Source organism: Saccopteryx bilineata, chromosome 12 (genome assembly GCF_036850765.1).
Source record: "Saccopteryx bilineata isolate mSacBil1 chromosome 12, mSacBil1_pri_phased_curated, whole genome shotgun sequence".
In the NCBI taxonomy this organism is placed as follows: Eukaryota; Metazoa; Chordata; class Mammalia; order Chiroptera; family Emballonuridae; genus Saccopteryx; species Saccopteryx bilineata.
This window is the reverse complement of record NC_089501.1, coordinates 34,396,509-34,409,466: the sequence shown is the minus strand read 5'-3', so window position 1 is coordinate 34,409,466 and position 12,958 is coordinate 34,396,509. Positions and strand designations below refer to the sequence as shown.

The following is a 12,958-nucleotide window of genomic DNA, read 5'->3' as shown; positions in this document are numbered from 1 at the left end:
CACTAATCCAGCTTTCCATGTGGAAAAAGTATTTTCTTCAATCAGGCTATTATTTATAATAATTTAGTTTTATTTAATACAGTGATTAAATGCAGTGATTAAAAAAATCAAGCATAACATGCAAAACAGAATTTGAGACAAAAGCATTTCCCTCCTCCGTATCATTTTGGAACTTTATTGTATAAAACAATTAAAGTAGGGCTACTCACTATAATAAGGGAAGTGGGCCTGAGGCCCCTGTTAAACCTTAAGTGAGCTGTAGAACTCAAGTAAAAAGTAGCTGTACACCTGTGCCTGCGACAGACATAGCACTTACACCGTCGGATATAAGGCCATGTATAGAGTGTTTTTTCTAGAGGAAGGAATTAAGCCTTGAAAGAATTGACTAGTAAAGAGGCTTTATAGAGAGTAGGGTCATTGTTCTGAAAAGTACTGTTTTTGCTCATTTTTTAAAAAGTGGTATCAGGTTAAGAGTATTTTTGCTATTGGTATCAACTCATAAATAAAATCTTTCCAAAGCATCTTAATTCTAAAGCCTGTATTCATTCTAAATAAAAATTATGCAATCATTCAAGACTAGGAATGGAAGTTCTTCCATATTCTGATTTAAGCAGTTGCACTTTTTTTTTAGATAGTCCTAGCACATTTCATTTAGTAGTGTTGTGATAAGGTTATAAACATCATAGTTTTTTTTTTTTTTTACTCTGTGGAAAATCAGTCTGTTAAAACTAACATTGATTTTGAGACATTAATAATTTTCTACTATAAAACACGAACAAGTCTTTCAACAAATATTTATTCAGCATCTGAATATGGATAAGGCTCTGTAGGGGCTAACTAATAACAATAGCACTAATAATAATCCTTAACATTTACTGAGCACTTTTGATATGCCAGTTCTGTTCAAAAGCTTTCTGCATATATGAACCCTATTTCCTCATAACAATCCTGTGACATAGGTATTAATCAGTCTCAAGTTACAGATGGTAAAACTGAAGCACAGAGAGGTTAGGTAACTTGCCTAAGGTTGCAGAGCATGACCAGGGTTCAGAAGCCTGGTTGCAGAGCCTGTGCTCTTAGCCAGTATACTAAAGCTACGGAGGTGAGTGAGTGTCTTTCTGCCTCCAGGTAGCTTACATACAGTCTTGTGAAATCAAGTAAAGCTTTATATGACCAAATAGATAAATCCTTTTGTTTTGGCAAAAATCTACACAGATTATTAGGATTTTTAAAATTTCTGTACATGCAACAATAATTATTGAAGAAACTATAACAACAAATGTTGCTAAGTCACTTCCACCCCCACCCTGAAGTGATATCCCATGATAAAAATGAATTGTATCAGTATATCTTAGTATATCTTAATTTTCATGATTTTAAGACTAATTTGTAGGCAAAGTTGAGTGATTGTATTAACTATTTTTGTAGATAATTTTCATGAATGAATTAATTTACTAATATATCTACAAGTCTCAAATTGAATATCACTATTTTAAATAATAAGTCGAACTTTGAAGCATAAAAATGTATACTTTTCCATACTGAATTATAATAGGATTTTGGTTAATGGGGTAGGTGTGTCTGTGTGTAAACATTCATTTGTATATATTGTATATGTGTAGATGTTTTTCCGTTTTCAGAGTGCAACTGATAATCCTTAAGAATCAAATTTTAATGGCAGTTTTGATATAAAAATTCTATGCTTTTTATTAAAAAGATCTTCAACACAAATGGAATTTATTAAAATTAATATTGGCTTATCCCTCCCTATTTTAAGAGGTATGATATTTGTGTACCTCTTTTAGAAGAATAATATTTCACATCAAAATACATCTTCTATATATAACACATACTCAGATGCTTGATTTGCTCTCATTGTGGCCGTATTCTGATTTTTCTAGCATGGGGCGTGGGGGCCTGATTGGCAGTCTGTCTTTTGGTCTGGCATGGTCCCGTTCGTAGTGCTGATTGCAGGGGTTGACTTGCTATAGATTGACAAAAGCTCAAACATACAATTCCAGAATTCTTTGCATTTTACCTCAATTATATTTTATTAAGTATGCATACGTACGAAATATGTGCACGTACATAATAGAATCATCTTTCAGGGGTCGCACTGGCAAGTCACACTGACTTGCTTTGTTTTGACCAAAAGTTTGGTAGTCAAGATTTGCTAACAGTACATTAATGTTTAAAATTTAAAAGAAGGATTTGAAGTTATTCTTTCTCTAGTCAAGACAAACCCCTTTACATTTTTGCATTGTTGCCGTTTGTACCAGTTGGACTATGTTCCTGTATTGTGTTTTGAGGTTGAATTCTGTATGTCTTTCAATCTCTTCTTAGAGATTGCAATAAATTGTATCTATGCATTTGATTTGTGAAGCTGTTCATCTTACATTACAAGATGACCCAGCATAGATGAGAATAAAATGTTTATGGAAAAACAAAAATTGTGGAATTTTGTCAGGTCTGTGAAACACAACTTGCCGTGCAACCTCTGAAGTACTTTGCTAAATCTTCCCCAGTGACCTTTTCCTCCCCCTCTCTCATCGTGCTGACTTGTCTCTCCTCTGTCTGTTCAGCAGTGGGAGACATTTAGTGAACGCTCTTCAAGCTCACAAACTCTGACCCAATTTGATTCTAACATTGCACCAGCTGATCCTGTAAGTCAATCACTTAGCTTGCTTGTTTGAAATTAATTTTATTAACCCAAATTTCCATTCATTATGGTTTTTAGCTGATATGCATGATTCAGTGGAGTGCTTAGAGGGAAATGGTGGCAGGCTTTTCAATTTTTGTGTGCCTAATGGTGGAAAGAACTTTTTTGTTTGTTTGTTTGTTTGTATTTTCTAGTTATTTTGGTGAGAGAAAACTGTATGTTTTTAAAATCTGGTTCATGTGTCTAAAGAAGCATTTTGTGAGAATTGACTTAGTTGACTTGTTTTCGTTTACTAATTGAGTGTACGTTTTATTAAACATACTGTTTATTTCAGTGTAGTAACACTTAGTAAATACTATTTTATTTGTATGCTTACACATCATGTGATATGTATTATGTATGTAAATATGCAATGTCATCTTTTATTTTAATAGTCCAGATAGTATGGCTTTGACTTAAATAAATAGTATGTTGACTTCTGTCATAAGAGAATCAAGTTCGGCAAAACAATACAGAATTATTAGTCAAAGATCCCCATTGTGCAAAGGAGCCTGTCTTGTCTTCCTGTGGTTCACTGTGTTGCTCTGAAAATGCTACAAAGTTCACATCCTGATTTCAAAAATAATTCTATTCCCATAGATTTAATTTCATATGTGCCCCACCTATCCCTCAAGTTATTTAAAAATTTCAAAACCTTAGCATTCTTCTCACTGTTCACTCCTGCTTTTTCTTTTCTTTCTTTTTTTTTAAAGAACAGAACATGCTAATAAGCACTTTTCAAAAAGAAAAGAGGAAATAAGTAGGAAGGGAAGAAGAGTGTAAAGGTAGGATTAAATAATGAATTTGGTGGAAAGATATGGAGACAGTGACACAAGGCATTCTTTTGAGATGTTTTTGATCAAAGGCAGCCAGCATTTATTAATTAAATGTAAAAGTGGTCTTATTATTTATTGTGGATTTGGGAGAAGTGGCATTTAAAGGTAATAGTACATCAACAGTTTAATAAATCTTTGGTGTGTTTTATAATTTTAAAGAATTTATAGCTATTTGAAATAGAGAGGATGCCATTAAATTGAGTTCAAACAGATTAATATGTGTGTTTTAAGTATATTTTATAATTTGTTAATTTAAGAGTCAGTTAATATGTAGATCTTTGGTACCTTTTGATTCTCTTGCTACTTTTAGGGTGTTCAAATTATCTTTGATTTTAGTCTCTGAAAAATGAAGGAGAAATAAAAAGGAAACAATTTTTGCTTCTTATTGGCAGCTATAATTAAGGTCTCTTAGGAAGTGATAGGTGCTATAAGGTAAAAGAAAATGTTACCTTAGCTTTCTCTGTTTCATTTCTCCATATTATTTTTATCTCCTTACACAGTCAGGTTAGTTTTATTTTATTTATTTATTTTTAAGTGACAGGAGGGGAGATAGAGAGACAAGACTCCCGCATACACCCCAGCCGGGACCCACTGGCAACCCCTGTCTGGGGCTGATGCTCGAATCTCCCGAGCAGTCCTCAGTGCCCAGGGTTAACGCTCGAACCAGTTGAGCCGCTGGCTGTGAGAGGGGAAGAGAAGCAGATGGTTGCTCTCTTGTGTGCCCTGACCCGGGATCAAACCCGAGACGTCCGCAAGCCCACACAGTGCTCTACCCACTGAGCCAACAGTCCAGGGCCAAGTTAGTTTTATTTAAAGTACTTCGTAGAAGTACTTTATTTGGGAAGGAAGTTTTGATATAGCAATAAAGAAACTATTCTCTAATCCTTAGATAATGAAAGTACTCATAGTATTATGATTATTTGTCATGCAGGAAAGAACATTAAGTATAAAAACATAGTCATGGGCAAAATAAATTGACTCATGAATGGCAGAAAGGGCAGGGAAATATTTGGCTTAATACCAGAGATGTTCTGTAACTTCTTGGAAATAATATGTAAATTTGTGAATTCTAACTATTTAAAATTATAAGACTCAATATTTTGTCATTTCTAGTGTGGCTGGAGGCTCTAGAAAAATTAAAAATGGTTAATTGATATTTAAAGCTTGAATTGAGGCCTCTGAATTTGATAGAGTTGATAGTCTTAAATATTTATAATCTGGTACCTAGAAACATCGTTTTTTCTTTTATGGTGGTAAACTTAAATTTAAACTTTGTTCCCTAACTAGTAGTATCTCTTTAAATGTAATAAATTAGGAGAATGTCCTAGTCTCACTGAGGGTCTGATTTTCTTAACCTTTATTTAATACTTACCTGAAGTATTAAATACAGAACATAACCAGTAGCTACAATCCCAAATGATCCTTTGCAAAGTTTATGTAGATAAGGATTGTAAGTAAGTAAATAAGGTCCCTTCAGATTAGAACAGAATCACCTAGGAAAAACCCACTACAGTTCTAATTTGAATTTAACATACGTTTTCAAATATTTAATGGAATATTTTTAAAAAGCTAAAATTCAATAATTAGCCATTTGCTCAGTAAAGTGAAAGTCCGTGAAATCTCCAAACTGCTTTGTAGCACTTAGAGACAGTATCACACAGTGCAGTAACCTCTCTCGCAAACTGAGATGGTTAATTATTAGGCTCCCAGAGGTGTGATGAAATTGAGTTTTGATATCTCATTTCCAGAAACTTGATTACTTTTGTTGAACTGCTTATCAGTTAATAGACTCTGGTAGAATCTGCTTGTGCCAGGAAACTCTAGACTGAGGAGAAGTGTGGTGTACTTCTGTGTGCTCTGCCTGATCTGGAGTGCTGTGCAGCTTCTGAGGGACTCGAGAGCAAAGGAAGTGGGCTGGATCGCGGATTGTGCCCAGCCAGCTCATCTGGTTTGGTGTCTGATGATTGTAATAAAGCTGATTGTGGTAATTATCATATATGGCCATGAACAGAACTCTGGGCAGAGAGAGAACCCTGGGCTAAGTCAGCCCAGAACGTTTTTGCAAAAGAGCTTATGTTTGTTTGCTGAGTTTTGAACGAAACCATGAATTGCCAGAAGTAGACAAGGGTATTCCAAGCAGAGAATGTCATGAGCAGAATTAGTTCAGTGTGGTGAGAATATAGGGTAGACATGTATGTATGGGGAATTGCACCAGGATGTGGTTGGAACCAGACTGGGAGGACCTTTGTATTTAGACCAAGGACTGAACTTCACCTCATAGACACTTCCTGTTGGCTAACAGAAAGTACCATGATAAAATGGGAGTGGGGAAAAGGTAGCCAGAGAGATAACTCGGGTAGTACTGTAATGTAAAGGATTGATGGGATCAAGAGAGAGGTGATGAGCAACTTAGCTAACTGACAGGAATAGAAAGGTGATGGGGCTGGGTTCAGACAGGATAATAGAATTTTTTTTTTTTCATTTTTCTGAAGCTGGAAACAGGGAGACAGTCAGACAGACTCCTGCATGCACCTGACCGGGATCCACCTGGCATGCCCACCAAGGGGCAATGCTCTGCCCCTCTGGGACGTTGCTCTGTTGCATCCAGAGCCATCCTAGCGCCTGAGGCAGAGGTCACAGAGCCATCCTCAGCGCCCGGGCCATTTTGCTCCAGTGGATCCTCAGCTGTGGGAGGGGAAGAGAGAGACAGAGGAAGGAGAGGGGGAGGGGTGGAGAAGCAGATGGGCGCCTCTCCTGTGTGCCCTGGCTGGGAATTGAACCCAGGACTCCTGCACGCCAGGCCGACGCTCTACCACTGAGCCAACCGGCCAGGGCCGGGATAATAGAATTTAAAGCAAGTAGAAGATACAGCTGTGTGAGCATTAACATAATATCCAACGAAGTGCTAAATTGTATAAAATCAAATGCCAAGATTGATGACACAGATGTGCCCTGAGTGATTAGGAATGGGTTTCCTGAAGACTTTGGGTGATTTGAATGATAGAAGGAAGTGGGCAGAAGCTGCCAGTCAGTCTTACACTTTCTTTCTCTATTTTTAAATTTGGGGACGCTACTTTGGAGCAGAGAAAGTCTTTGGTATCTTGTGACTCAGGACTCAAAGGCTTGTGGGCATTCCTGGTTCTTCATTTGGATGTTGAAATGCCTAGTGTTAGAGCTCTCTATCATGCTGTGACTGTCATTTGTGAAATCAGTCACAAATGAAGCTTCTGAAATACTCGTCTCTGGTCCTCAAGGAATTACCTTGTCCTGCTGCTAGCAGGATCCTCTGGACTGAAGCAATTGCAGGCTCATAGCAACCACGCCGTGTATGGCTAAAATATGCAATACAAAATTGCTTTGCTGGCACAGAAACTTATGCAAATTATTGGTGAATAGAACATTTGTGATTTTGTTCATTATTGTACTCCCATTTCTTGTACTGGAACTATATGAAAAGGCTAATTAATATTTCCAACTGTTACAAGCTTTGTAAATTTGATTTTATGACATACACACAATATATATTAGGTAAATACTTCAGTTAAAGCATCTAATAAGTTCTCCTTGCTTTGGAGCAGGGGTGATAGAAGAACTTAATGTTTCGCAAACATTTCTTTCTCCTTTAATCTTGTCTTATAAAATTCTGATTTTTATAGCAGTTATATTTGCTGTTAAAACTGTAAGTTAAGAAAATAGTTATTTTTAAAGCCTTGTTTTTATTAACTTAACCTCTTTATAACTGTATTTTAGAGTGGTAGAGGAAATGTTGGTTCAGGTTGATTGGATAATACATGGACCCTGGCCAGCATCTCACTAGTATAGGGGCAGGAAATTGCTATGGATGGATTTATCAATGTAATTACAATAAAGAATTCATTTGTTAGAAATTGTTTGAATTTAGAGATGATGAGAGTAGGCTAAGGAAAGCTATCAAACAAGAAAAGGTATGCTGGAACTTAGTTTCTTCTAGCAGAGGCTTGCTGTTACTCAGTATTGTCACCAAAACAGTGTTTGACTTAAATTGAAAGGTCATTACCCTTGACAGTAAATGGTAAACTTAACGCATTACTGGGTATTCGAAATTTAAGTATTTTGTGTTCTGGGTTTAGCAGCAGCACACACAAAATACTCCTCAGAGAAGGAGCTGAGCCCCCAGCAGTGGTTTTCAGCTGGTCTGCTGCTACTATGCCAATTCTGGTGCTTAATCCTATTCTAGTTCCTCCCCGGGTCCTCTGCGCCCAGGGTCAGGTTTCCCTGGTACTCAGTCTTCCTCTTTTCCTTTCCTTTCCAAGAGGCTGCCCGTTACCTTCCTCCTCTCTTCCTTGCCGTACTCTTCCATTCTTTTCAAAGGCCTCTTCTACCAGTTCTTTGCTCTTCTAACTAGACTTGCCACTTAATGAAGTTTAGGAATATCAGACTATAATGAACCTTGAAAAGGTTTAAGAAAAGTATTAGAATCTTAGGAGTTACTTATCCCTCTTAAAAAAACAGATTCCTTGGTAGAAGATTTATGCTAAATTTTAAAGTTCTGTAGACCTAATCTATGGAAATATGCCAACTGTTATAGTATTAGCAAGATCTCATTAACTCTGTTTTATATATGAAAAAGAAAAGTGTCAATTTTTCCTGATCAGTTTCCTGAAAATGAGTGTAGTCCGTTACTTAGTTTTGGGTTCTCATAAAATGATTTAGTTCACTTGAACCTGAGAGGTTCTGATTTGTATGATTATATCAGATCATTTCACACTTTGCCTTTGAATAGTGTCTTAAACTGTATTTTTAATAAGGTCATTTTTAATTCAAATCTTTACTCAAAAGTTAAAATATATTTTAATTAAAGAAATCAGATTATTAGGCATGTATAGTGAACTTGAGTTTTTACATATAATAGAACTTTTAATTTAAAAATTAATTTTTTTGCTTGCCTTAGTGTGAATAAGAAGGTCTACCTCATTTTAAAGTGTTGCTCATTTTTATTAGTTTATGGCATCAGCTTGGCATTTTTAATACAAATTCTGTATTTCCTTTCTTTTGTGTCTAGGATACTGCTATTGTTCATCCAGTTCCCATTCGTATGACTCCAAGCAAAATCCACATGCAGGAAATGGAACTCAAGAGGACTGGCAGTGGTAAGGAGGCCGGGCTGGGCTGTGTTGGAGGCTCATATGTTTTAGGTTAGCAGCTAAAATAAAGTACACGATGAACTGTTCTATCAGGGTTCAGATTTCTTCCATAATTGCTTATTTCTTAACACAGCATTTTCTACAGTTATACACATATGTGTGTGCTTTTATGTATGTGTTAGTTTAAGTTACAGTTTTTAAAAATAAATTATTGAATTTAAATTATAAAATTTTTAAATAAGAACATTTGGAAAATGCAACTTTTAATACTTTTTTTTATATGTTTTTATGATTAGTTTGGTGAATTTACATTTTAAGTATGTTAGAGTTGTAACTGAAGAGGCATTTGTTAAATTTTGGCTCTGAAATTCCTTTGCTTAAACTCCTGAGTTTTCTTCTCATTTTAGATTAAATATTATATTTATAGTTAGAATTTCTTAAAGATAGATTTATCCCTGTATAAGTTAACTTCATAAATTACTTATTTACAGCCATTTGTGTGGTGTTTTGTTTAAGTAATTGCCCTAAAAGGATAAAATTAACAAAGTGTGAACATGCAGATTGACTTTTTTATATTATATATCTTCTATTATGCTGAAAACAGAATCTATATAAATAGGTTTATGTTTGTTTTTATTAAAAATATTATTTTGTCTATGTCTCGTGGATTTATCTGTTACTTTGTGGTATCTATTTTTTTTTGTGTGTGTGTGTGTGTGTGTGTGTGTGTGTGTATTTTTCTGAAGCTGGAAACGGGGAGAGACAGGGATCCAACCAGCACGCCCACCAGGGGCGATGCTCTGCCCACCAGGGGGCAATGCTCTGCCCATCCTGGGCGTTGCTATGCTGCGACCAGAGCCACTCTAGCGACTGAGGCAGAGGCCACAGAGCCATCCCCAGCGACCGGGCCATCTTTGCTCAAATGGAGCCTTGGCTGCAGGAGGGGAAGAGAGAGACAGAGAGGAAGGAGAGGGGGAGGGGTGGAGAAGCAGATGGGTGCCTCTCCTGTGTGCCCTGGCCGGGAATCGAACCCGGGATTTCTGCACGCCAGGCCGACGCTCTACCACTGAACCAACCGGTCAGGGCACTTTGTGGTATCTAATGAAGTCTTGCCTGACCTGTGGTAGCGCAGTGGATAAAGTGTCGACCTGGAAATGCTGAGGTCGCCGGTTCGAAACCCTGGGCTTGCCTGGTCAAGGCATATATGGGAGTTGATGCTTCCAGCTCCTCCCCCTTCTCTCTCTCTCTCTCTGTCTCTCCTCTGTCTCTCTCCTCTCTAAAAATGAATAAAAAAATAAAAAATAAATGAAGTCTTATCGTGTACTCTGAGGTTTGTGAATTTATTAATTCAGGTACATATATCTTGTATTTTTACTTATTAATTCTCTACTAGATCATACTAATCCCACTAGCCCATTACTTGTGAAAACATCTGACCTTTCAGAAGAAAATAAGATAAATTCATCAGTGAAATTTGCTTCTGGAAATACTGTTGGTAAGTAAAAGACAGCATCACATCTTTCAGTAGAAGTTTATTAAGCCTGGAGTTAGAGCCTGAATATTGCAAATGTATAGCCATTTAATGTTGTCTTCACTGAATGAAGTAGAAAACAGTCAACCCTTTTAAACACCTACCTGCTGTATGAATAAAGGACTCCCCACTGCTGCCTAAACCTGCTTCAAGGCAGGCCTCCTGTTTGCCATTTCTCTCAGAAGCCAGATTCAGTCCACGGCTCTTCCCAGCTAGTTCTTTTCCTTCTCACAGGAAATGATGTATATATTCTCCAATGTTATTCGAGCCAATGTTAATCGAGTACCTCTGCCCAGCTCTGTTGTAGACACTTGGGATTCAGCAGTAAACAAAAAAAAATATCTGTGTCTTTTGGAGCTTACATTTCATAGGGGAGGGGGAATAACTCATACCCTAGGAGGTGATTAATACCCTGGATGAAAATAAAACTGGAACGGGGAAGAGGAGTGACGTTTCAAATTAGGTACAGAAGGCCTTAACAAAAGCTGAGATTTGGGTTAAAATTTAAAGGAGTGGAGGGGATTCGGCTCTGTGAATTTCTGAAGGAAAGCCATTCTGGCACAGGAACAACAAATGTGAAGCCTTGCATTAGGAAACATGCCTTACCGCTGCGGGGAAGAGCAAGCAAACACCTGGAATAGAACTAGTTAGCACACTTAGCAGGCAGAGGTAGATGGTAGAATGGTAATGGGAGTAGTAGGTCAAGACTGACTCTCACTGAGTGAGATGAAAAGTCATCAGAGGGTTTTGAATGGAGAAGTGACATGGTCTGACGTTTTTTAACAGGATCGCTTTGGCTGCTGTTGGTAGTGGACCAAAGGCAAGAGCCAAACAGGAGAGATCATTTAGGAAACAGTTTTAATAGTGCAGGCAAGCGAAAGTGATTGATTGGCCTGTCATCAGTAGACATGCTGAGAATGGTCAGATTATGGCAGGAAAAACACAGGATTTGTTTACCTGTGTGATATAGGATGTGCGAGAGAAGAGTCAAGTGTGGTTCAGAGGATGTTGTTCTGAGCAACTGGGAACTAAGGATGACTGTGATATGAGCAGGTTTGTGAGGGAAGAGGAGGAGTGCAGATTTGGACATCTTAAGTTTGAAATGCCTATTAGAACATCCAAATGAAAGTATTGTATGTTAGCTTTAGCATCGCTCTTGTACCAACTAGATGAGTGATTTGACAAGAAAAAGGAAAGTGATACATTTTGAAATGAAACAAAACCAAATAACTAGTCCTTTCAATTTATAACTTTGGACAGTATATTATATAGTAGGACTCCTTTATATTGTCCCTATTTAAAAATTTTTTTATTTTGTCACAACCATCATCTACTTCTGGATTCTCTACTCCTTCAAAAGACTTTGAGGAAATTGATAATGATTTCCTCAGATGAGAAATTAAGGGCATCTGGCTAATTTCATAAACTTTATTATTGACTAAGCACATTTTATTCCCTTGTGAAATTTTTAACTTTTCACGTTAAATTTCTAAGTGTTTTCTTTAAATATTTCTAATTTGCTCTTTAAAGACGATTCTTTTAATGACAGAATTAATTCAACACTTATTGTAGAAAAGGAATACAAATAAGACATTTCTTATAATCTCACTATTTTACAAATAACCATAATTAACACTCATTGTCAACCTTAATCATTCTATGCATATGCTATATTTTTATATAAAATGAAATTGTATGTACTAATTAGTGAACTTTCTTTATGTGACTTATTTTGAATATTTTTGCTATTAAATGTTAGCTTTTCTAGATTATAAATTATTCTGTATGCATAGTATTTTGTATAAATAGGCCATTATTTGATTTACATTTACTTTTTTATAATAACAATGGGATGAATTGTTAACCTGCTAGTGTTTGAATATCTGATTTGAAACAGTAATTCAGTTATAATTGTTTGGGGCATATAGAGTAAAAGTGAAGAAATTACTATTATTAAGTAGGATATATTCCATTTATCAGCAGATGGTTACAGTAGTTCAGACTCTTTTACTTCAGACCCAGAGCAAATCGGGAACAATGTAACTCGTCAAAGGTCAGTATTTTTGTCAATAAAAAGCATTAAAATATCTTGCTACAGTTAATATTTAAGATTATTTAAGACCAAGTGTAAATTACATATTTTTCTCTGCCCATTAGTTTTTCACTTCTCTGAAGGCTATTAGGTTACCTATTGGTTTATGTAAAAGGAGGGGAAGCAGTTTTGATTCTCTCCACCTTGAATAGAAAACAGATGGGCCCTTATTGTCTCATGGCATTCTGTGGAAGGTTTATGAAGGGCTGATAACTTCTTTGCAGTAGCAATTTAATACAGCCCTTTATTTAGGTAAGTAATGAGAGCCTAAGTAATAAACGTGTAGGTTTACTCTTAGAGCATTAGGGCAAGTACCAAAAGAATTCTGTGTTTTAAAATGCTATCCATAATCCCAGCGCGGTTGTTGGGCTATACCCACTGACCCTGAAGAGCTGTGTTACATAGAACTTTCCAGGCACAAACAAAAAGGGTATAAGATTGAGTAAGGGTGGCCAGGGTTTGTCTCCAAGGGCTCTGTTATCCACATGTAACTGTGTGCAGGACAGAAGCATCTTCCTCCTCTCGCTTCTGACATGTGGTAAGTATCCTTTTCCCACCTGCCTGAAGGACATGGAAAGAGGCTAGGAGTATAGAATGGCCAAAGAGTCTGACTGGTGGTGGCACAGTAAATAGATCATTGATCTGCGGTGCTGAGATCACTGGCTTAAGCCCAAGGTC

The 12,958-nt window shown here is 36.7% G+C and overlaps 1 protein-coding gene across 5 annotated transcripts in view; it reads left to right on the top strand.

The window, feature by feature from the left end:
* Positions 1 to 12,958, top strand: part of REPS1 (RALBP1 associated Eps domain containing 1) — a 101,318-nt gene that overhangs the window by 76,088 nt on the left and 12,272 nt on the right. For 2 of the 5 annotated variants that reach the window (XM_066247866.1, XM_066247870.1), the window contains exons 10-13: positions 2,583 to 2,663; positions 8,576 to 8,663; positions 10,051 to 10,152; positions 12,169 to 12,241. In XM_066247866.1, coding sequence (XP_066103963.1) covers positions 2,583 to 2,663; positions 8,576 to 8,663; positions 10,051 to 10,152; positions 12,169 to 12,241 — 344 coding nt within the window. The remainder of the gene's footprint in view (positions 1 to 2,582; positions 2,664 to 8,575; positions 8,664 to 10,050; positions 10,153 to 12,168; positions 12,242 to 12,958) is intronic. The other 3 variants (XM_066247867.1, XM_066247869.1, XM_066247868.1) reach the window with 3 other exon arrangements.